At 43.0% G+C, this 24683-nt stretch overlaps 1 protein-coding gene across 2 annotated transcripts in view; it reads left to right on the forward strand.

The window, feature by feature from the left end:
• The window catches only part of GPD2 (glycerol-3-phosphate dehydrogenase 2), an 87383-nt gene that overhangs the window by 55298 nt on the left and 7402 nt on the right, over positions 1–24683 (forward strand). For both annotated transcript variants that reach the window (XM_081871882.1, XM_081871883.1), the window contains exons 7-16: positions 448–612; positions 1553–1697; positions 8138–8331; positions 16158–16292; positions 17390–17565; positions 18780–18911; positions 20026–20184; positions 21863–21975; positions 23429–23507; positions 23619–23717. In XM_081871882.1, the coding sequence (XP_081728008.1) occupies positions 448–612; positions 1553–1697; positions 8138–8331; positions 16158–16292; positions 17390–17565; positions 18780–18911; positions 20026–20184; positions 21863–21975; positions 23429–23507; positions 23619–23717 (1397 nt within the window). The remainder of the gene's footprint in view (positions 1–447; positions 613–1552; positions 1698–8137; positions 8332–16157; positions 16293–17389; positions 17566–18779; positions 18912–20025; positions 20185–21862; positions 21976–23428; positions 23508–23618; positions 23718–24683) is intronic.

The following is a 24683-nucleotide window of genomic DNA, read 5'->3' on the forward strand; positions in this document are numbered from 1 at the left end:
GGGGCCGTCAAAAAACAAATTATTCGAAGATGCTGTATTAATGCCCAATTTGGAGAGGGGGGCAGGGGTTGGTTATAGAATCCTCCTCCTTCCAAAACAGAAAGCGTGTGGTTTGTTTTCATGTCAGGTCCTTGACTGAACAAATGCAAATCACTCATTTTGCAACGTATAAAAAAACACATTGCTTGGACAGTAATCCCAGCAATTTGCAATTGTTTTAAAAATAACAATCGTACAAATACGCTGTTTAGAACAATTGAGATGAATGCCCTGCCTTGCCAAGAGAAGACATTACTCTAAACAATTCTTGGTAGACCTGACCAGCCATCACATAGATTCGGTGTGACAGGGACAGATGTGACAGATCCGTTCTGACACACTTCCATACCACAAGTCAGTGGCTTGAGGTGACTCATGTCCTTCCCTTGATTCTGCCCCCTGCTGCAGGACAACACAACGATGCACGAATGAACCTTGCCATTGCCCTCACCGCTGCCAGGTATGGGGCTGCCACAGCCAATTACACTGAAGTGGTGCGCTTGCTGAAGAAGACGGATCCAAAGAGCGGGGCCAGCCGCGTCTGCGGCGCAAGGTGCAGGGATGTTCTAACAGGTAAGCAGCCTTCGCTCCCCTGTGGTATTTATAGAGCCCCTTTGCTTCCTTTTACCTAACAGCAGGTACTTTGCCTTGGCCCACACACTCACAAGGCACCTTGCTTCGGCTGTACTTTTCAGAGACGGCGTTTCTAACGCTTGTCTCCTATGGTTCGGTGGATTCTGGCATTCCATTGGCATTCTTCCACTTCCCTTAATGCATGTGGTTTAGAGGACACAGTTGTTTTCCTGGATGAAGCACAGCTGTCCACAGATGCTGTGGCCCCCCCCCCCATTTCCCTTTCTGTTTAAGGAGACAGAAATCTTTATTTATTTATTTATTTATTTATTTTCCCTTATGTTAGAAAGAAGAAGTTAAGGAGGGGGAGTGCAGCGGGAGGCTGGAGTTTGTAAATATCACTTAACTGACAAAGGAGGCATATTTCCAAAGTGCAGTGGCATGTCATTAATGCCAATCATCTTTAACTTCTGTCAGGTTTTCATTCAAATCCTGGTGATTTGGCAAGCTAAGCCACGCTTTACATCCAAGCCCTTCTGTCAAGAAAAGCTGACGTCGTAAAATAACCGTGTGGTGTGCATTCAGTCATAGTACCATCTAACAAATTTCAGGGTTTAAGAATGCCATTAAACAGAGAACTCGATAAATAAAAGTAAAATCGGGAGAGGGGAATCTTCTGCCACTCTAGATTTTATCTGAGAGGATTTTTCTCTCTCTCATTTTTTTCTTTTCTTTTTATTAAAATTATCCTCAAAATTATTTTCTGCTTTTTGGTAACAATACTAAGCTTCTGCGGTGTGTGTGTGTGTTATGTGCATGTGTGTGTAGATAAATACACACACTTCACAATAGGTTAACTTCATAGATAAATTAATAATCCAGAGAGTCAGTGAACAGGGAAACAAATGGAGTATGTGATTGATGCTGTTTTCTTTCACAGGGCAGGAATTTGATGTCAGAGCCAAATGTGTTATCAATGCTACAGGACCTTTCACAGACTCCGTGCGGAAAATGGATGAGCAGAAAGTACCAAACATCTGTCAGCCAAGCGCAGGCGTTCATATTGTGATGCCTGGCTATTACAGGTAACGATATTCAAAAGCTGGATCATTTATAACAATCGGAAGAAGTGTGTCCAGTGTAGAAAATAAAGTTGTAGAGAGAGTGAGAGAGACTTGCTGCTGTTAATAGTGCAGGGTGAATGCAAGCTTTTATTTCCCCTTCTCTCCCCCCCCCTCATTTTTGGTTTAGCTCAGAGGGGGGAAATGCTCTTACTGAGGACACATGGTACAGCCCTCCCCGTAACTCTGTCACCTTTTGAATGCTCAAAAGAGCGTTGCTTGTGTGTTGCCATGCCAAAATCTGCCTCTGGAAGTGGAATGCTTTCATATCAAGGGGAAGGCTTGACTGGTTCAAACTAAAGTGGGTAAGGAAGATGCTTTCTCACCTGCCTAATCTACTTCACCCCTGCTTCCCACTTAAATACTGGAGCATTTCATTTGTGCGACTGGCAGCAAGCGCCTTTGGAAGAACAGAAAGTGGGCAACTTTTTGCAGGGATTTCTTTCTTTCTTTGGCCATGCCTCAGTCGATCTTTTTCCTCTAACCACTGCTGTGTCCTCCTGCTCCTCCCTGAGTCAGCGGCGGAGCAAGCTGATTGGGCGCCTGGGCATCATGCCCTATGCCCAGGGGCGGGACCTCCAAGGAGTCTGCCTGTCTCCTCCCACTCAGTCGCCCTCCAGCTGAGGGGGAGGCAGCGGGTGAGCTGTTAGGGGCAGCGCAGAGCATGTAGGAGCCCAAGCCACCGCATCACTCCCAGGAGAGATGCGTGGCTCTGGTGTGCTGCAGGCCTTGCGGTGAGTCCCGCCTGGTATTTTGTCACCCCACTCAGTGGTGACACCTAGGGCGGACCACCCCCTGCCCTGAGTATCATTTATTTGTTTGTTAAATTTCAAATGAGGATCATAGGGTGGTTTACAATATAAAAACACAAAAATACATAACATAGTAACAAGCAATAACAATTCCCAGCCCAGTTTAAAAGGCCATCGATTGTTTAATAAGCCAAAGGCCCAGGAGAAGAGGAATATTTTTGACGGTGCCGAAAGATATGTATTGAAGGCACCAGGCTAGCTTCCCTGAGTTTTGTGTGAGGAAAACTAACATGGATATGTGGGCTGATTCATAAAGTGTTTACGGCATAACAGCTAGAAGGTAGTCTTAAGCAAGTTGACTCCAGGCCTGCGGCTGCTGTATTGACCTGCATTACGTGACTGACCTAAAGAAGTGCTTTGAATACTTGAAATGTTCTATATAAATGCTATGTATTAATAGTAGTGGATTCAAAGATGTCCCTCCACAAGGGGCAAACAAAGGTGTCGTGACACCCGGGGCGGGGCATTGCTACATAGGGCATATGTGCGGCAGCGCTACGTACGACGCATGCGACGTACGTTGCGATGCCGCACATGTGCTGTGCATAGCGGTTTGCCGGCGCCGCCGCTCCAGCACCATATGGACGGTCCCGGGATCCTCTGCTTGCGGAAGATCCTCTACATATGGCAGCGGCACGATGGCTGCTTGCTCCGCCATGGCGGGGTGAGACCCTGCGGGGTGCCTTCTTGTCACCCCCCCCCAGACATGGCACCTGGGGTGCATCCCCGTTGCGAGGCCACTGCCCTCCACTTGTGGACTAGGGGATCTTCAGCTCATGAGAAGCGGCGCTAGAACATCATGCAAGGAAAATGTGTGGCGGTGGGGAATCCGAAATATGTTCTTCCACTTTCAAGGTTGTGTACGCATAAGAGCCCAAGAAGAAGCATGAGAGCTGCTGTAGAACCTTCTTCTTATAGCCCTGCACAAACTCATGTGCATCATCTGCAGAACAGTGCTCCTCTTCTTCCACTTGGGTCTCTTGCTTTAGGCTAGAAAATCCCATTGAACCATTGCATCATCTCTTCCTGCATTTCATCTGCAGTATGGCTAACTGGAAGAGAACACATAGTTAAAACAGGATCTTAGCCAACAGCTGAGTAAGGTGTGTGGCATCTCAGCCCACCTTTACCAAGGAGCCAAGGAGGCTTGTTTCCTCTGTATATCACTTTACCTGGCCTTGCCAGAGCACAACATCTACAGGAACTGGCTGCTAATTCACAGCTTTGTTGGATTGCTCCAGCCCTCAAGTGGTGTGGGATTTGCGTTCCAGCTCCTACCATTTATGGCGGGTAGCCAACATGGTGCCGTCCAGGTGTTTTGGACTACAACTCCCATGAGCCCTAGCCAGTATGGCTCTATGGTCAGGGAAGATGGCATTTGTAGTCCACTAAACCAGAGGGCACCATGTTGGCTAATCCTGCTTGATGGTATCCTTGTTTTGGTAGCGGGATCCCTGTACTCAATCCAGCTCAGAGGTTCTGTCTTGTCTAGGGCATCCATTATTCACCTATAAAGTGACAGAACTCTCAGACAAGGATATCTTTTTTACACTCTGCAGTTAATACATGCTTAAAACTGGACAGCTGGGGCAATTACTCGCAGCTATTTGCATGGTTGCTACGGCTACAGCCCACATCATCCACCTACTATAATGAACAAAACAAGTACACTCAAAAGCATTCAGTAGAGACGGAAGGCGGGAGCAGCTGAAAAACAAATATTTTGGCCTTTATTCTTTTGCAATGCTGGCTACTCTCTGTTATTACACCTTCAGTCTTAGATGGAGCCCAGGATTGTGTGTGCAATCTGGTTTATACCTCAGCATCTCTCAATAGGCAACTGACTTTGTTTCAGCGACAACTCCTGCCTGTGCAGATCATTTGCTCTGCTGCTGAGTGAAAAGTAGATTGATCTCATCCTAAACATAGTTAAGCCGAGGAATTTGTCTGTATAAGAAATAATACACACCATGCAGAAATAAACAAACAAACAAACGTGTGTATTAATTGAGCAACAGGTTTTTGCCCCCAGTGCCAACTAAATCCTGTTTAGCAGGAAAATGTGTGTCATTTCATTACAGCTACTGGTCTCTTTGGGAAAGTACTTTGACATGATCTTGGGAAAATGGTAAATAGTTTAAAGGCTTTTTATGTGTAAATGTAGATAAGATTTAATTAATTTAATGTTAATACAATGCAAGCATTTCCCAGTAGGTTCTTACATTTTTATATTCTTCATTAATAGTCCCTGTGTCCCTCTGCTCTCATTAATTCTGTTCTTCAGATACATGTCCTCATATAAGTACCTCCTGCATGACTTTCTCACACTCTGATGATGTTAGTGTGACTAATCTCATATAAATTTCAACCCTTAATCCAGTTGATGTCGCCTGTAGTTTCGGCTGCAGCAGTGGCTCTGGTTCTGCCTCTTAGAAGATGTAAAAACAGATCCCTGATCCGAAGATGGGCATTCCTATTTTCTTTGAGAACAGTGTTAACATAGATTCTGCCTGCAGCAGTTACATCATTGGATGTAACATTCAAAAGGATGTAAACTATCCAACACCGTAGCTAAAGGAGCTTTTCCTTGAATTCAAAAATTAAAGGTAGACACGTTGGCTATAAGAAGAAAACCCAAAATCCACATTAGGGTAATACCTTTATTGCACCAACCAGTACTCTTACTCAGGCTAGAGTAAAACAAAGCAAGGCAAGGGTTGGGGCATTGGCTGGTGGTAACATCATGAATCTGTATCTGTTGATAGCCGTAAGGAAGAAATTAACAGGAGGCAGCAAACATTTTTCAGTGCAGTGCAGGCATCTGGTTGCATCAAGGCCTACTGGGAAGAAGAAATAAAGCAATGGCAGATTCCAAATGAATTTTTAAAAAACCCAATTGTTACCCAGGTCTGCCTCATTTCTTAGATGAAACACTCAGATTTATTGAAGATGAGAATAAAAAGAAACCAGATAGTCTTATATATCTGAAGATATTTATATAGTCGTACCTTGGTTTTTGAACAGCTTAGTTCTTTAGCTCCGAAATGCCGCAAACCTGGAAGTGACTGTTCCGGTTTGTGAACTATTTTTGGAAGCTGAACGTCGGATGGGGCTTCCATGGCTTCCGATTGGCTGCAGAAGCTTCCTGCAGCTAATCAGAAGCCACGCTTTGGGTTCCAAACATTTTGGAAGTCGTACGGACTTCCGGAATGGATTCCATTCGACTTCCAAGGTACGACTGTATATCTGAAGTCTTTATATATATCTGAAGATCACAGGGCAGTTTACAATATAAAAACACAACAATATATAACATAATAACAAACAATAACAATAACCCCACTACCACTACTGTTTAAAAGGCCATGGATAATTTAATTATTAACCAAAGGCCTGGGAGAAAAGGAATGTTTCTGCCTGGTGCCTAAAGATACGCAATGAAGCACCAATTGAGCCTCCCAGGGGAGCGCATGCCACAAACAGGGAGCCACTGCAGAAAAGGCCTATTCTCATGTTGCCACCTTTTGGACCTCTTGTGGAGGAGGCACATGAAGAAGGGCCTCAAAAGATGATTGCAGGGTCCAGGTAGGTTCATAAGCAGAGAGGCGGCCCTTGATGTATTGCAGGTCTGAGCCGCTTAAGGCTGTATAGGTCAAAACCAGTACTTTGAATTGGATATTTGTGTTTCAGTGTGCACCATCCTGGAATCCATATCTAGATGTAGGTGTCGTTCAGAAAGTGTAAAAATAATTTTCGCCAGGTGGGTTAAGGTAAGTCATTCTCTGTCATAGACCTTCAGTCCCACCTGGAACATGGAGTTAATAAAAGTACTCTATTTTACGACATTGTTCTGTGATGTAGGTGAAGCTCTGTGAATGTCCTGAAATGCTTTATAAATGTTAAATAGTATTACTGTATGCTAGAATCTGATTGTATTCTGGAATTTTCTGTTATTTGTCAGAGTAATTTTTGAAAGAAGATCGAACAGGCAGTGATAGAAATGGGCAAGAGAGTGGGATTTGAAATCATTTACCATTTTTCCCAATTTAGGTTCTTCTAGCGATTCCATGATATTAAAAAAGAACGTAAATGATCTCCCAGCAATCTTTGCAAAGAATACACTCAGCCTCTCTGTAGTTCTGCTTATTTTATGCCAATTTAGAAACCTTATTTGAAAACTTACTGAAAGTTTTTTGAAGATTCTGAGTCTGTATATTAAATTTCTAAGTTTTCCTGCCTCTCTAAATCAATAGTGAATTCATTTTGAAAAGTAATTACTTGTCTGCCATGGTTTACCTTACAAGTCCATGTTGACACCTACTTTTTAAGCTCTGCTTCTCCAAATGTATTCTTAAGCTGTATATAAATATCATCTCAAAGACTTCTTAGTTGTAGAACTTACACTTCAGGTGTATGTAATTGTCATCTTCTCTTGGAGGGGCACTTCACATATGACATTTTTCCTTCAACAGGAAAATATCTGCAGGAAAAAACATGTGCACAGTCATGTATGAGAGTGAATGAGTTTCTGTTTGGATGTAACTATATGGGTATTTTATTATTATCAAGCTTAGAAGCTAATTCACAACAACCTGTGATTTGACTACTGCTTGAGTTACTATACTTTGCATTAAAACAGGTCTATCTTACTCAGATGCCAGCTATTATTATTATTATTATTATTATTATTATTATTATTATATCTCACTTTTCCTCCAAGGAGCTCAAGGTAGCATGCATGGTTCCCCCCTCTCCAGTTTATCCTCACGGCAACCCTGTGAGGTAGGTTAGACTGAAAGATGGCGGCAGGCTCAAGGTCACCCAGTGAGCTTCATGCCTATGTGCCAGTTTGAATCCTGGTCTCCAAAGTTCAACACTCCAACCATTGCACCACACTCCAATGTGTTTGGTTGTTCCTCCCCATTGTCCACTTCATTACAGTCTCTAGCGGCTGTTTCTGCCTCCTTAAAGTGTGGGGCTTACAATCCCTATCCAACTAACCACATGGACCAGCTGCCAGGTTAAAGGCTGACACACACTAAAAAAACCCCCACTTTTAAAATCTAAGATAAAAACACTATTGCCTGGCCTTTTACGTTCCCTACTACCAAACAACACCATCTTTCCATGAGATTAGGTCACTTCAGCTGTGCTGCAAACTAATAGAGAGAGCAGATACCCAAAGACAGCAAGTTGAGCCAGAGAATACAGGCCATGTAGAAAACATATTTAAAAGGATATTCCTGTTTTTTAGAGATTGTGACCATAATACTACTACACATATAACTTTCTCTCTTATTTGCATGGTTGTGCCTCATGTGGCCACTTAACACTCTTCCTTTCTCAGAATAACAGATGCTGGAAGGGAAACTGGAAACTGCTTGTGAGCTTTCCAAAAGCTTTCCTTTGAACCCTAGTTGTGCTCTGTATAAGTTCTGTGAGTTCTGCAACAAGTGTCCCCAGTGTTATTCATATGTCTCCTAAACAAGTGCTTCTTAGTATTTTATTTCTGCCTTTTTTCTTTTTGCTCTGAATGTTTTAAGGGATATGTGAATTTTTTTAAAAAAACACCACAAATTTGCTTTATTCCAGCCCCGATAATATGGGACTCCTTGACCCATCCACTAGTGATGGCAGAGTGATTTTCTTCTTGCCATGGCAAAAGATGACTATTGCTGGTACCACGGATACTGCAACCGAAGTCACAAGTCACCCAATTCCTACAGAAGAAGATATCAATTTCATTTTGACGGAAGTGCGCAACTATCTTAGTTGCGATGTTGAAGGTAATTTTCGGTAAAATTAGCTCCAAGAATACTTCTGGGTCTATAAACCGTGTTCTTTTCATAAACTGCGAAAAGCCATGCAGCACTTTTAAATTCCGGCAAATGGATTATGGCAAAAGCTTTTGTGGCTATAGGTGCCTGAGATGTTATATTGAGTTGCAGGTATATACTGTATGCACACAGTTGTGGGATGGAGGAACAGACTTTAAATAAACAAGTTGGGTGGAAATGAAATGCTGGAAGTGTAGTTTGGTGAGTATGTCCTACAGTGGTGATATCCAACCCATCCAGTTAGATGAACTCTGAGTCGCAGTGGAGCATCATTGGAACAGTTTCAGTAAAGTAGGTTAGGCTGAAAAATAGGATCACCTATGGAGCTCCATGACTGAAGCTGATTGCTGCGTTCCTTTGGTGTTTTCACACACAATGCAAAAGGCAGGTGTGCCTCCCTAAATCTGCAGTGAGGAAATGTTAAAGATGCACACCTGCCCTTTGTACTGCAGCAGGCATCAGTGTTGCTTAGCTGTTGTGTAAAAAGTATGAGGCAGTTTTGTCTAATGATCTGAATATGGATTTGTTACATCTAATCCCTGCCCCCCGACTATGGCACCATATCATATGATAGTCACATACCTGTTTTCACATGCCTGGGAAAGTTATTCAGAGATATGTGACTTTTGCTCGACGTACCTTTAGAGTAATAGGGTGTGTAAGAAAGGTTAAGTCAATTATTCCAGCACAAACTACTGTTCATGGCCTGGCACAATCACAAACATAAATTAGAAATTTCTAATTAGTATTTTAAATGATAAATCAGACACTGATTATATTATATAATAGTATAATGGAGTATTTGCATTTCAATATCACCCCAGATGTGCAAGCTCACCATATAGTTAGGGATGCACTGAAAGCAACTGCTGGGGGGATTTGTATAGCAACATCAGCAAGAAGACAAAAAATCATCATCATCATCATCATTTATTATTTATTGAATTTATATACAGCCCTATACCCAGAGGTCTCATTATAAATATTCAGGATTTGGAAACCCAACATAAAAATAGGAGATATTCAGCAATTTTATCAATGTGTGGAATTCTAATAATTATATTTATACCTTCAGAGTATTTAATCCACATTAAGTGGTAGGATTTGTAAGAGGTGAGTGTAGTTGCTAGCTTTCAGTAGATCCTTAGGCACTAGAGAAATAGGAAGTCTCTACTTTAGCTGTGATTCAGTTTCACCCTGCATAGCTTGATTTTTTAAAAAAATAATTAAGAAATCTGCCAGCAACAACTTCCTGTGGTATTCAGCTTCTTTAGAATAATCTAAAACTAGGAAAGTTATTTCCCGCCACCCATCTCAACAAGGGGAACACCGGGAAGCTAAAATGGCACACTGTTTGTTTAATATAGGACAGAGGTAGCCAATATGGCGCCATCCAGATGTTTTGGATACAATCCCCATTGTCCCTGACTATTGACCCAGTCTGATAGTTCACAACATCTAATGGGCGCCATATTGGCTATTCCTGTTATAGGACATTGAAGAGTCATCTGATAATCAGCCAACTGGAATCTGATTTGAGTATTGAGATACACAAGAAGCTTCAGATTTCATTACCAAGCCCCTGAATCATCTAGTTCTTTTAAAATGATTCTATAAAAAGGCATGAACTCTAAGTTGCCCTTTGTAGGTGTTGACAGAGGCTGAATATTCATATTCAGCAACCTCCTCTCCACAGACTGAAAATTCTAGATTGCTTGTTTGTTCTTCCTTGAAATGGGTAATTGATAGTTCTGTTATTGTTGTAGCCATTAAAGAAAAATGGTCTACCGGAGAGGGGGGGGAACCCCTATCATTAGGTCCCTCGTGCAGAAATTAATAAAGAGCTGTGGTTTGTCAGGCAAGGTGGTTGGTTACACTAAGCTGCAGCTTGGAGAATTGATTAAGACAGGATTTTTTGCAGGGCAGTTCTGCCGAAGTAGTTTTCTTGAGCGTTTAATTCTTTTGAAAGTAACCAACCTGGGTTGCACACTGTTTTTCCACATGTGTAATTAGTCGTGTTTATAGATTGTCTGTTAGAGAATTAACAATTGTCCTGGCCGTATCAACTCACTGCAGACCTGCCTTTTTGCTGCCAAAGACAGTGGCAGGGTTATCAACTTACACAGGCTTGGATGTGTTCCAGCTGTTTAATTATAGTGTCACACATGCTGCTTTTTTCTAGTTTCATTAATTTATAAATGTAATATGGTATCTTATTTCTGTGATTAGCACTTCATTCTGGTGGGTTAAACATGCTGGCAGAACAACATTGATTTCTCAGATCTCTTCTCTGTTCTTTCGGGATATTTTTACAAGGCATTATTGATTTTTCTGTTAACACTCCTGTGAAAGCAGTATCTTAAAATATGTAACCCTCTCCCCCCACCAGACCCTGACACACAGGCCTTTGTGTAAGATTGCTTTTATCCATCGTTAAGTAAGAGGATGAAATTAGTTTTACAGACTTTTGCTTTCATTTAGGGGAGGTTAATAGTAAAACATCTGCTCTGTGAGTGAGAAGGGAGTCTTGAGGTAACATTATGGTCTTTATTGTGGCCGGGTCCTTTTCGCTTTTTAAAGGGTCACTTGGGTGCTGTTGTTGGATAAACAAGATGCTGGTTTTTGCTTTGGAGGGTGTCATGGTTATCATCCAAGCAGCGGTTGTGACAATTGCACCAAAATGTACACACGTCTAGCATAGCACTGCTGATTGTGTCTCTGAGGGCTAGTTTAGGCCTTGTTCAAAGTACAAATTGAAACATTATGAGAAGCTGTAGAACTGTGGACCAAAGACTGTAAAAGTACTTTGATATTTAAAGTTTGTCCAATAGAGCTTCATGCAGCACATAGTATTAGTATTATTTATTCAATTTATATACAGTGGTCCCTTGGGTTACATACGCTTCAGGTTACATGCGCTTCAGGTTACAGACTCCGCTGACCCAGAAATATTACCTCGGGTTAAGAACTTTGCTTCAGGATGAGAACAGAAATCATGCAGCAGTGGCGCAGTGGCAGCAGGAGGCCCCATTAGCTAAAGTGGTACCTCAGGTTAAGAACAGTTTCAGGTTAAGAACAGACCTCCAGAACGAATTAAGTTCTTAACCCGAGGTACCACAGTAGTGCCCTTCATCTGAAGTTCCCAGGCTGGAGTACAATTTTGAAAACATAATTTACATAGCATAGTAATTTTAAGAAAAATCACAGAAAAATAATAATAGTGGTCTCCCCACTTTTAAAAGGCCATAGATTATTGAGTAGCTCACTCTCACATGAGTCATCACCACCAGCTTAGATGAATGGATAAATTCATGGAGGAGAAAGCTTATCCATGGCTACTGGCCATGATAGCTATGCTTTGCTTCCACAGCTGGAGACAGCAGTGCTTCCGAATGCCAGTTGCTGGAGACCACAGAAAGGGAGAGAGCTGTTGTGCTCAGGTCCTGCTTGTGTGTTTCCCACAGGCATCTGGTTGGCCACTGTGAAAACAGGATGCTGGGCTAGATGGGCCAATGGCTGGATCCAGCAGGATCTTCTTAGGTTCTTGTGACTTCTCCAGGACTCTGTGTGTGCTTGATTTTGAGGTCAGGGCTCCTACAAGATTTGCTGATGTCCACGTGGAGATAGCAACTAGCTGCCTTGGGTGTTGTTCATGGAAAGGCGGAATATAAATTTGATTACTAAGTACTAGTAACAGAGACTAGGGCCCTGCGGGACTTGACATCTTTCCGCAGGGCCTGCAAGACAGAGCTGTTCCACCAGGCCTTTGGCCAGGGCACAGCCTGACTCCCTCCTTTGGCAATCCTCACAGAACTCTTGCCCAATGGTTGCCATTAATCTGATTGGAATTAATTTTATAATGAAATGATTTTAGAATGTTTTATCATTTTACTGTTGTTAGCCACTCTGAGCCCGGCTTTGGCTGGGGAGGGCGGGATAGAAATAAAATTTATTAGTATTATTATTATTTAAAGCTAATATGATCGGAGGCAAGTGTAATATAACTGCTGATCAGCAGACCATCATGCTTAGTTGCCTAAAATATTTTCTTCCTCTTTTGAGACCCAACAGTGTTCCTTTTTTCACAGTCATGGTCTTTCAATATTGGGTTAATTGCACATACTTCATTTTTTTCATTGTAAAGCACATACATTTTATTCTGACTTTCTTCCAAGGAGATTAGGGCAGTTTAAGATTTCACACCCATTTTATCTGTGCAACAGCCCTGTGGCATATGTTAAGCTTGAGACTGGGAAAGTGACCGACTCAAGGACACACAGTTTCATAATAGAGCAGGGATTTGAGTTGTCTTATGTCTAACACCCATTTTTACTTTGCTCCCCTGGGTCTAGGGACATTTCTGTTGTGCGTTCGTTGGGTTTGTTCAGACCTTCAAACCATTGCATCAGTTTCCTTCAGATTAAGGGACATGGGCTGATGAAGGAATAACGCATAGGAAGAAGCAATATGCAAAAGAAGCCTTCATAAAATTTGCCAAAATTCTCCATTTCTTCCTTCCCTTTTTGGAAGGGAAAGGCTCTTCTCAGTTAGGTGAACTCTGTATATATTTGTGTGTGAATGGGGCAGAGTTTTGTATTAACTACATATGGTATTGAATGCTTACAGTGGCAAAGCTGTTCCCTCACCCCACTCACTTTGTATATTATATTGCTATAGCAGTCATTCTGTGAACTGGCCCTTGGATGGTTGTGCTTTGATATGATTTATTATTTTATGAAAAGTCCTACAGCGTTTTACAGCCTTCCTCTCTGCTGGAAAAAGACCTTATGTGGGGGGACATTGGGCCATAGTGTAGAAACTATATATTGAAACTACCTCAATTATATTGTCAAAATAAATGACACCTTCTGTGATATTAAGTATGAGGCTCTACGGTTGTTCATTAAATCTGTGTTTCTCAGCTTCCATTGGGAGATTTCCCTTTTAAATCTGGCAGAAGAAAAGGCTGCACGCTCACTCGCCTGACTGCCATCCTAGGTTGGAAAACACTGAAGCAAATCTGTTGATGGGTTGTTATGCCTTAGTCCTTCCTGAAGCATATTGAGGGTAACAACAAGAACAACAACAACACTTGCTGTGTGCTGCTTCATTTTGTGTTTTTCGTTTTGGACCAGTGATGTCAGGTTATGTAGTCTTATAGAACATACTTCCTCTTCAGATTCCTGTCCCACTTTACAGTCTACTGTAGGCTTGCAAACCTGTTTTAAGTAGAAGCGCTAAGAAAAATACTTTTGTAATTAGAGGCCCTAGCAGTGAATGTTGAGTTAGATTAAATGTTTTCCAGGAAATAAAACAAAAGAAGGGAAGTGTGCTCTAAAAAGAGAATAGATGTAATGATAGTAAACTATAGTGCACATAAAATACTTCGTTATAAGTTTAAAACATCTGTGGCAATAGTCTGTTCACTGGACATAGCTACAGAAGGCAATAAGAGGTTGTCATTCTGTGTCTCTCCCCCCCCCCCCATATATATATATATTTTCAGATTTGCTCCACTTTGGGTAAAGTTCAATTTACATTTGTGTGACAGTGCTTACCTGTTTTTATCCTCTACCCTTTCTGTTCTGGTGCCACTAGTGGTCACAATCTAATGATCCTGTGGAGGTTATAGCTGTATTGATAAACAGACAAAGAATTTTTATTTATTTACTCAAAGTGACTTACATTAAAACCAGTTTAAAAGAACCAATAAAAAAACCTAAAAACACATCCATACAAATAAAAGGCATGGCTTACAGATCCCATCTTACTAAAACGAGGCCATAATGCCACTTTTCAAATTAAGGGCCAAAAGCCTGGGTAAAGAGAAAAGTCTTTTCTGGGTACCTAAAAATAGATAAAGATGGCACCAGGCATGTAATATTTACACAAGAGGGGAATCCCCAGTGAAAAGGCCCAATCCTGTGTCTCTAGCCTCTGAACCTTCCATGGAAGGGGGCACATGAATTATCACAGAGTCTGGGGTGGTTCATTTAAGGGAGAGGCGGTCCTTGAGGATCTGGGGTCCTGAACTGCATAATTGGTCAGATGCTTGTTAGGAAGATAGAGGCAATTATAGCCAGTAAATGTAGAAGCAGCCGGAGTATTTATTTTCATTTTATTTGTTACATTAATTCCCCTTTAAGAAACTGATGAGTGGCATTGTAGTCGCACTGGGTCAGTTGAGACATATCATTTCCCCATCGTCCAAAACATGGTTTCAAGGGTTGGGATCATGCTGCAAGCTTGCAGACTTCCTCTGGCTAAAAAAAAAAAAAAGTATTAACACATAATTTTAAAAATGCAACGAAGCGGTCTAAAGGAAATGATGTGCACAATGCAAAATTCAAGGAGAAAGTAGCTCATTGCTGAGTTGGATCGGGCATGCTGCTTTCAAAAGAAGTATCTGATAAGACCCACTGATGGAGGGGGGTCCTTGGCTCTATTCTATCTTGATGACAAGTGGATAAGTAAAGTGTTTTGGTGCTTGGCCGCAGTGACATTTTCCTGACCCTTTTAAGGTGGTCCAAAAGGAAACAGCGTAACCTGAGTACTAAAAGAAATAATAATTCCAAACAGAGGGCCATAAGTGTGAAAACCGATGAATTTTAAATTTCCTTGACCTCCTTCACCTACGCAGAGCCACTCAGAAAATCTGCCTTCCACAAAATGCATGCAGTGACTTGACTACAGTGTTCTTTCCCAAGATAAAAAGATAAAAATATGGTGAAACTTTTGAAGCCACTCAACACAGTCATTTTGTGCATGGCTGGCCAAGCTCGGTTTGTATGATGCGTGTGGCAAGTGGTTTATCTGAATAGTTCCAGGCATATTGTGTTTTTGCACTTGGCTACTTAAGCCACAGTACTAAAAACACAGTAACTTTGAGGTTTGCCCAAGCATATAGATTATCTGTTCTTCATTAGCATAGTGCAATTTGGAGTGAAAAAATGAGCAATTGGATTACTTGGAGTAGGTGTGTTAACTGCTGTATTTTTTGCTTGCTATGTCAGAAAGCAAGATAGAGGCAGGCTTGTTATCATTCTGCTCCTAAGAAGATAAGCACATTGTGGTTCCAGATATTCACCCTTTATCCAACAATGTGAATAGTGATAATACCAGCAACATGGCTTGCCATGCTATCCAAGTATGGCCATTGTATATATGTTTCTGGGAGGACCAGAATCTTAAAAATGATCATGGATGTTCTCAATATTCTATTGAGCTTGAAGGTAATAAGACACATGTATTGTGCTACATGTTGTCGTGCCGAGATCTAAAGTTAACTTTCTAATGACCTTTGGTGTGTGTCAATATAAACTGCATGTGTACTTAGCTGCTTGTCTACTGTAGCATTGTATAGCAGAATATGCATGCTTTTGAATGGCTGTGGGAACAGGTTTTTATAATGCCTTTGTGATCAAAAGGTTTCATGATGTTAAGACCTTGGTGGTTGTTAAATTTTGACATCCAGGAAATAGTTCTATATGATTTCCATTGATGCAAACTTTCATTTTGGGTAAATTAGACTATGTTTTCTTGACACCCCCCTTTTCAAAAATGAGTATACACTGCTTGAACATTAGTCATTATTGAATCAAAAGATGCAGTTTTACCTCTTCTTTCTTTACCTTTCTGTCATTAGCATTTGCGGAGCTGGCAATATTATTTCTCCAAGATTACATTGGTGGCATATTTTTAAAATTGTTGTTGTTGTTGTTACTTTCCTGAGGAAGCACTTCTGATGGGATTTCTTTTTTTCTTTTCAACCACAGTGAGGAGAGGAGATGTCTTGGCAGCATGGAGTGGGATTCGTCCCCTAGTAACAGACCCCAATTCTAAAGACACCCAATCCATATCTCGGAATCATGTGGTGCATGTTAGTGACAGCGGCCTTGTGACTATAGCAGGTACCAGACCTTCACTTTCAACCTGAGATGCTTGGGTGGGGGGAGGGGGATGAAATGGGGGAGGTAGCTGGGTTCTGCACTGAAAGAAGCGATAAGTGGAAAGGCTAAGCCACCCTCTTCCAGCACAACTCTTGTTTTGTTTCAAATGGCACCCTTCCATTACCTCTTGCTAACAGAAAACATTTGTAGACTAAGGTTTGTTAGCTCAGTTGTCGTAGCTTGATGGAAGACCCCATGAGCGCATTTTTAGAGGGGAACAGGCACTGGTCTACAAGTGACTTAAATATGAAGGACTATGCACACTGCACACCTCAAGTCATTAGTAGCAGTACCAGTCGTACCCCTGGTGTATCAGAGACGCACCCTCATCTTTTCCTGCCAGCTACTGATGTGAGCAACAATCAGGTCCAGGTCAAGGCACAGGAACATTCTTCTAGCAAGACAGTAAGCAATAGAGGTGCTTCATAAAGCAATAGGCAATCAAAACAGCTGTCTGGCATATCCGCTGGTCCCAGGCACTCAATTCTCCCCATTATAGAGCCTTTTCAACTCAGCGGTTGCACTAGCTGCAGCCAATGCAAAGATTCCGACTTATGCAATGGGGCTTTCCTTCTGCATGCACCCAACACTCTCCCCCCCCCCAGATCTGCTCAGGAGAACCCCCAGAACAGCACATGGGGAGAGGAGAGGGGAGATTGTTCTGTTGTGCAAGTGGAAATGTTTGTGCCGATGGAATGATCTCCTTAGCACTAAGTTGAATGCAACACCAAGCCAACATGAAAGAGCCTTTGCTCTGACCTTAATAAACTGACAGGCTTTTTTAGTCATTGAATTCTTTATTAGTTGATCGATCATTAACTTTAATGGTCTAGCACTTGGTACCGAGTGAAGTTAGTCAGTTGCGTAGACTGCAGTTCTCAGTTCTGAAACAATGGGACTTTTCGAGGGAGAATAGTTTTAAGGTTTGTTACATGGGATTTGTATTGGATTGTAGCCTGACTTTGTAATTTAGAAACCCCAAACCACAAATTGTTGAGGTAGATAGGAAGTGGCGGATGCAGGGTGCCTTCAGTATCCTTTTACATTAATGTTTCCAGGTGGGAAATGGACAACCTATCGCTCGATGGCAGAGGATACAATTGATGCTGCAGTACGTGCTCACGGCCTGCGCGCGGGTCCCTGTAAGACAGTGGGTCTCTTCTTACAGGGTGGAGAGGGTTGGAGCCCGACTCTTTATATTCGACTGGTTCAAGATTATGGACTTGAGAGTGAGGTGAGGCTTGTGGTGTGGCTGGGGAAACTCAGCCAGATGGGCAGGATATAAATAGTAAATTATTATTATTAAATTATTATTCTTTTTAAACCTTAAAACTTTGCCATAAAGAATACAACACCTTGGATCCGGAGAACTGTGAGCAGAGGGGAACGTTATTTTTATTTCACAATACTTGCAGCTTGATTGTACTAAAACCTCAAAGCAGTTGAGAAAAAAGGATGTTTCCTAGCCCTCTGTAGCTTCCTGCAGCCAGCCCCTTTCTCGAGGGTTTCTCGAGGACCCAGCCTGGGCTGGGTTAACTGCAGAGGGGCTGTTGGAGGAAATTACCCCATATCTGGTGGAAGCATCTTCTGTGAGCAGAGGAGTTGTGTGACTTCCATCTCACTCATCCTCTGGATACCGGTGTTGGTAGCGACCATTGCCCTGCCCTACTAACTGATCCAGGTGTTGCCACTACAACCAGCCTACGAATGTTCAAAGGGGCCACACAGGAAGCAAAGAAGGATGGAAGAGATGGGAATGAAGGCTGGGAATGATGGAGAAGAGGGTGCAGTGGGAGAAGCTAGAGTGAGGCAAAAGGTTGGGAATTGTTGGGCAAGGGGTAGTGGAAGAAAGGGAAAGGGGCTTCCCTTCTCTCACTCAAAATGCCTCTTATTTTGGCCCTTACCTAATTCAAAGTTCTTTGTTTAGATGAAGGATTTTTTTAAAAAGCATATGCATCAAATGATTAAAAGCCAACTATAAATGTTGTTTAACTGGGCTAAATTGAGCCCTAACCCATTATTATTACTACTATCATATCTGTTGTTTTTATTATTCTATGCTCTGTAAGCCCAATTTACACAATCCCAATTTTGATCAGTGTGCGCACCCACACACATCCTGTCTCCTAACTGTGACAGTTGAAGAAGCCTCTTGGCTTCTCGGTCCCAAGTGAAGCTATTCTTCAAATGTGACGACAGTAGCAGAAACCTTGAAGCGTCATTAGTCTCTGTTCCATTGATACATGCATAGCCGTGTTAGTGCTAGCCTAAGCGTTCCCAGCACAAGCCGTTTCCTCCCACCCAGTCCTCATCGGATGCCGCCTTTGGCCTATTAGTTAACAGGCCACAGGAAAACTGTCAAGGGCAGCTCTGTCTAGATGGAGCTGTATTCTAGGAAGTGCCGACTGATGAAACAGTTCTTTTTTTAACCCGCTCTTGATCCTGTAGGTGGCTCAACATCTCTCAAATACGTTTGGGGACAAGGCCTTTGAAGTGGCAAAGTTGGCCCAGGTGACCGGGAAGAGGTGGCCTATTGTTGGAAATCGCCTGGTTTCCGAGTTTCCTTACATTGAGTCTGAGGTATGACAGTGAGACCCTTGGTTGTCGTATTGCTTCTTTCCTTCTCCTCCCCACCCCAGTTGTGTTTAAATGCTCTGCTCTCTTGAAGATGCCGTAGCTTAGCTTATTCTGCCTACTGCCTGGTGACATCAACTCACAGAGGTAGTGCTATACACAGCGAAGTTTCCCCTGCCTCATCTTACCCTCCCCACACTTCCCCAGTTTAAATCTTGGCTCTGCCATTAGGCAAGCCAATATCTCTCAGTCTCCATCTGCGACATCAGCGTGATAAATACTGATCTACCTTACAGGGTTGTTGTTATTATAGGGAAAGTGCTTTTAACATTCTAAATGCTTGCCGTTATCCAAGTAACTCAAATTGTCCTTCCCATTCCCCATAGGGGGGGGAAAGCAGAACAGGGCTGCCGGTAGGAACTGAAGAGGGTGGTATGCTTAGGGAGAAGCAAGCAGCAGGTGGAATTCTGTGTACGCGTATGAGCTAGAAAGGATGCAAAGCAGGACAGGTTTTACAGTACAGTGAGATAAGCATGCGTTACCTGCTTGTGTGTCTGCACATCAAGCTGCTGTCAAAGGCACGGCTGCAGTGGCCAGTCAGTCAAAATGCTGGCAATCATATAAGGATCCTGGGAATATTAGGAGGAACAGGCTCAGGGCATGTAGCAGTGTGCAAAGAGTACCTTGTAAAGTGCTGATGGTGAAAGATTTACTAAGGTTAGGAAGGAATTGCAGTTCTCTAAAGAATATTTATACCTATGGATGAATCTCTCCTTCCCTGCCAAGAGAATGTGAAGTATAACCTCTGAATTTCTGGGTGAAATGTGTTTTGATTAAATGCGATACCAAATGCACCTCTCTTTAATCCGAGAAAACAAAAGGACAGAGGACCATTGTAGTGTAACAAAAGTTCATCTCAGTAGCCTAGAATGTATGCTTTCGAATCAGGGTGATGGTGGGTAACTCCATCTTGAATCACAGTCTGTATACATTACATTACATTACCTCTTTCCCTTTTCTTTTTAGTATTGTAATCTCCCTGTCCAGAGCCAGGCTATCGAACTGAAACAGATCTTTGAGCGCTCTCTCTCTCTCTCTCTCTGTGTCTCAAATATTGTAGATTGAGTATGCAATCCAAGAGTATGCCTGCACTGCGGTGGATGTGATTGCTCGCCGCACACGCCTGGCCTTCCTGAATGTGCAGGCTGCCGACGAAGCCTTGCCAAGGATAATTGAGATAATGGGAAAGAAGCTCAAATGGAGCGAACAGAAGAAAAAGGTACAAGGCCGGTCCTCTAGGTTCACAGCAAAAGGATTGCAAGATCCTTCCCCAAGAAACTCATGGGCATCGGCAAATGAGCCATAGCTGCTTCGGATGTTGTTTTTGTCAGGGTTGTCAGAGTTGTTGGCCTGTGGAGGTTCAAATTCCCACTAAGCCAAGATGCTCGCTGGGTGACTTCACGCCTGTCACTTTCTCTAAACCAGACCCTCCTTGCGGGGTTGTTGTGAGATAAACGGTGGAACAGACATGTGTACAGTGGTACCTCGGGTTACATACGCTTCAGGTTACAGACTCCGCTAACCCAGAAATATTATCTCGGGTTAAGAACTTTGATTCAGGATGAGAACAGAAATCGCTCAGCGGCAGCAGGAGGCCCCATTAGCTAAAGTGGTGCTTCAGGTTAAGAACAGTTTCAGGTTAAGTACGGACCTCCGGAATGAATTAAGTACTTAACCCAAGGTACCACTGTACTTCCTTTAACTCCTTGGAGGTGTGTGTGTGTGTGTGTGTGTGTGCATACACACATGCACAGACACGCATGGGCACACACACCCTATTCTGGTTGGGCCCAAACCGCATGCTATGTTTACTCAAGTGATGCTGCTAAAATAGCCTCCCTTTGGGGACTGATCACCCTCCCTGCTGTAACATTTGGAGGTACTCACCTTCCTGGAGTTCCCTTTCCCCCAAAAGCCATGGTGGAGAGAGAGGAGATAAACAACATGACCCAATCCACATGGTGAGTACTGCAACTCTTGCCATAACAACTTAGACCTGTTACTGAGGGCAGGCCAATTCCTGCCCCCATGGCCTTCCTGTGGTGCATGTAGTTTGCACTGGGAAAAAAGAATGTCTTTCATAAATATGCTTTCTCCCTCCCTGCCGCCCCCAGTAGCTGTACTACATGTGCTCAAGGAGTTCCAGTATCTTGTTTTCAGGCCTTTTGAAGCTAACTTACTTGCTATGGAAAACAATATTTTGTCAAAGCAGGATAGCTGGTTTCATCTGTAAGTCCCTACTTCCTCAAGGGAGCAGAGCCTGGAAAACACTGAACGTGGTCAGGCACATTGAATACAGGAGCAGAACAGCAAGGAGCAGAAAACAGTGCAAAGTGAAGTTTTGGAATGGGAGAGGGTATTTGAAGATTCCCAACTAGGGGCTGCCTCATTGTCCTGCTGCCTGAAGAGAGTAATCACAGCAAATGCCAGAAGCCCTCAAAAATTGGATGCATTAAAGCCTGTGTCTCGCCATTTAGTGTATTTATTGTAGCTATAAGATACCAGCATTAAATTTAAAGGCCATCTCTTGTCCCTTTCTGTCTGCAAGCACAGGTCTTGCTGACATCACTGCTAGTTGCATGTGTGGATTGAGGGCACGTTAGAGCCTTTAAAATCTTTACATTGCACGTCTCCCGGAGTAATTATCGCTTGATAATCAACACTTGTACAACCAAACCAGTGATCTAGCTGAAGCATGAAATGCTGCCTAATCTTAATTACCTTGTTCACCTTTAAGCACTTTTTGGTCATCAACTGCTGATATTCCTCTAAGGACCAGCAATTATAATTAAGTGAAAGGAGCCAGTAAAACATTACAGCAAAGAAGGAATTCGGAATATAAATATTTGCTGTTACCCTAGAGTTGAGACACTGTGTGCTGCTCGCTCTCTGTATAGGAGCAGCTTGCAGATGCGAAGAAGTTTTTGTACTACGAAATGGGCTACAAGGCACGATCAGAGCAACTGACGGATCGCAGCGAAATCACTTTGTCCCCAGGAGATATTGAGAGGTAAATACATTGTGCAAGGTAGTAGTTGCTGTTCTCTGGGGTCTAGACAGAACTGCAGTGGGTAGGTGGCAAGTGTTAAGAACAAAACCCCCAGCTGCGCAAGCTGGGCTGAGATGGCATATCCTTTTATTTAATTTTGCTGCCATTGTACGTGATCTTTCTTTGTGTTTATTTGCCACCTTTGAGGCTGGCTTGAGGGGTGTATGGGCTGGCTTGAGGGGACGGGTAGGACCTCTGGTGGGGGATACATTGTGCTCCTTCTGGGGTACTTTGTCCACCTTTGGTCCCCACCCTGCACTCAGCTCTCACCTGTGGCTCCTAGAAGCTGTAAGCGTGTGCCAGTGCCCACACTCTTGGAAATGGCTTTGACTGGCCTTTCCTTCTCCATGCGAAAACGGACTCCGGCAGATTAAGTGGATGAGACCAATAGTGGGTCCAACGGTCAAGAAGGCAGTTTCTACATGAGCTGTAGAGGGAAATGGTGGGCAGATGGGGCTTGACAACCTGGGAAGGTTTCCCATCTAGGAGAAGGAAAACTAATCCTAAACCACCACTGCTTTGTGGGATATCTTTGGGAGAAGGAAGATTATAGAGCCCTACATAAATCAGGAGTGGAGTCCCTAGGATGGTTGGATGGCATCATATGCACCTCCTTCTGGCAACTCCTGGATCACATCAGCGAGGCTGAGAGGGAGGTCTTGTCATCTGGGCAGCCCAGGACCTCCATATACACTGCCTAGACTTGATCTCACCCCCAGAATACTCTGTTGTCTCTCGAGACAAACAGATGCCATTAGGTTGCCTTGACTGACTGTTTGACATTCCCTGATTGGCTAAGAGCATCGGGCATAATTATATCTCTGTCTCGGCTCAACACCTGTTGGGTCTGTGTATGACACTGCCTTGTGTATTCAGATGATTAATCCATCTGGTCCATTAACACTCTCTCTCTACGCTGACTTGTAGTGGCTCTCCCGCGCTTTTAGGCCAGGGATGAGGAACCTCTACGGCCCTCCAGATATTGTTGGGTTCCCACTTCCCACCAGCCCCAGCCAGCAGTCACAGATGATAGGACTTGTAGTCTATCGACATCTGGCGAGCCACATATGTTTCTGATCCCTGCTTTAGGCAGACATTTTCCCCACTTCTGCTACCAAGTTTATTCAACTGGAGATGCCAGGGACCAAATCTATGTGTTTGTGTGCAAAAGTATGTGCTCTACTATTGAGCTGCAGCTCCTTCCCCAACTTGGTATGGTATAAGGTGGTATGTTATGGCATTAAAATAAGGAAAGATGAATAGTGTTGGTGACAATAACCGTGGCACTGTCTGATGGTGGAGATTTTGCAAGGAAGGAGGAGAACATCCCATAGATTTAGGTCGGGCTTCTTTATAAAACTGCTTTTGCTGTTTGGCATTATATAGCTGTTTCCTGAATTATCCAATTTTGCAGATATAAAAAGAGATTCCACATGTTTGATAAAGATGGCAAAGGCTTTATTACCATAGTGGATGTGCAGCGTGTGTTGGAGGTAACATTTTACTTACCTTAAAAAATACTATCAAAATTGCCCGACGTGCTATTAATAGTGTTTTGTTAATCCAGGATTGTGGGTTTTTTTTTCTTTCATAAACTTTTATAGAGCATCAACCTTCAAATTAATGAAAGAGCACTCCACGAGATTTTGAATGAAGTAGATCTGAACAAGAATGGGCAGGTTGAACTCAATGAGTTTTTGCAGGTAAGTTGGTTCCTTTTAAATATGTGTGATTGTTATTATGCATATATTTTATATGCAAAGTATAGCATGACAAGAAGGGGTGGGCAGGCAGCCCAAGCAAGCTAGAGGGAGGGGGTAGCCAAAACAGGCTGTAGCAGCCCCTCAGCTCTGCTGGCTTCTTTGTCTGCCATCCTTGTGGGCCCTGCCCCTGAGATCCAGCTCCCCAGGCCACTTGACACCACCACAGTGGCATCTTGGAAGTCAAACGGAATCCCTTCCAGAAGTCCGTTTGGCTTCCAAAACGTTTGGAAACCAAGGTGTGGCTTCCAATTGGCTGCAGGAAGCTCCTGCAGCCAATCAGAAGCTGCGGAAGCCCCATTGGACATTCAGGTTCCAAAGAACATTCACAAACTGGAACACTCACTTCCGGGGTTGTGGCGTTCGGGAGCCAAAACGGACGAGTACCAAGGCGTTCGGGATCCAAGGTACGACTGTACTAGCTGCTCTCATCCTCTGAGGCTGGCCTCGTAATCCACTGCTGCCACTGCTTGATTACCATGGAGAGTGACAGAGAAACAGGGCAGGGAGGTGGAAGACACCCAGAATGCAATTTTAGTCCATGATCTGGCTGTGACATAGTGCAGGCATGTAGGCCTTGAAGTCAAGGTCTCTGAAAAGCATTGAATATTTACCTTTTCACCTTGAGATTTTTGTCAACAAATTGGTAATGGGAATGCTGTTCCTGGGTTGGGCAAAACATTAAATCCTTTGTTTCAAACTCATTTGTGTTGACTCCTTAGGTTTCTTCCTACTCACCCCTGCAGTTTCTCCCTTTTAAAAAATTGATCTCCAGCCTACTTTCCGACTTAACCAATTCTAGTAGACTTGGCTTAAATTTAAGCAGGCAAATTTTCATGCTCAGAGTTTGTCCTTTCCATGCTGATAACACTGACTTGTATGGAGACTGATTAAATATTGATTTAATAT

Source organism: Podarcis erhardii, assembly GCF_964252035.2.
Source record: "Podarcis erhardii genome assembly, chromosome: 1".
Taxonomy (NCBI): domain Eukaryota; kingdom Metazoa; phylum Chordata; class Lepidosauria; order Squamata; family Lacertidae; genus Podarcis; species Podarcis erhardii.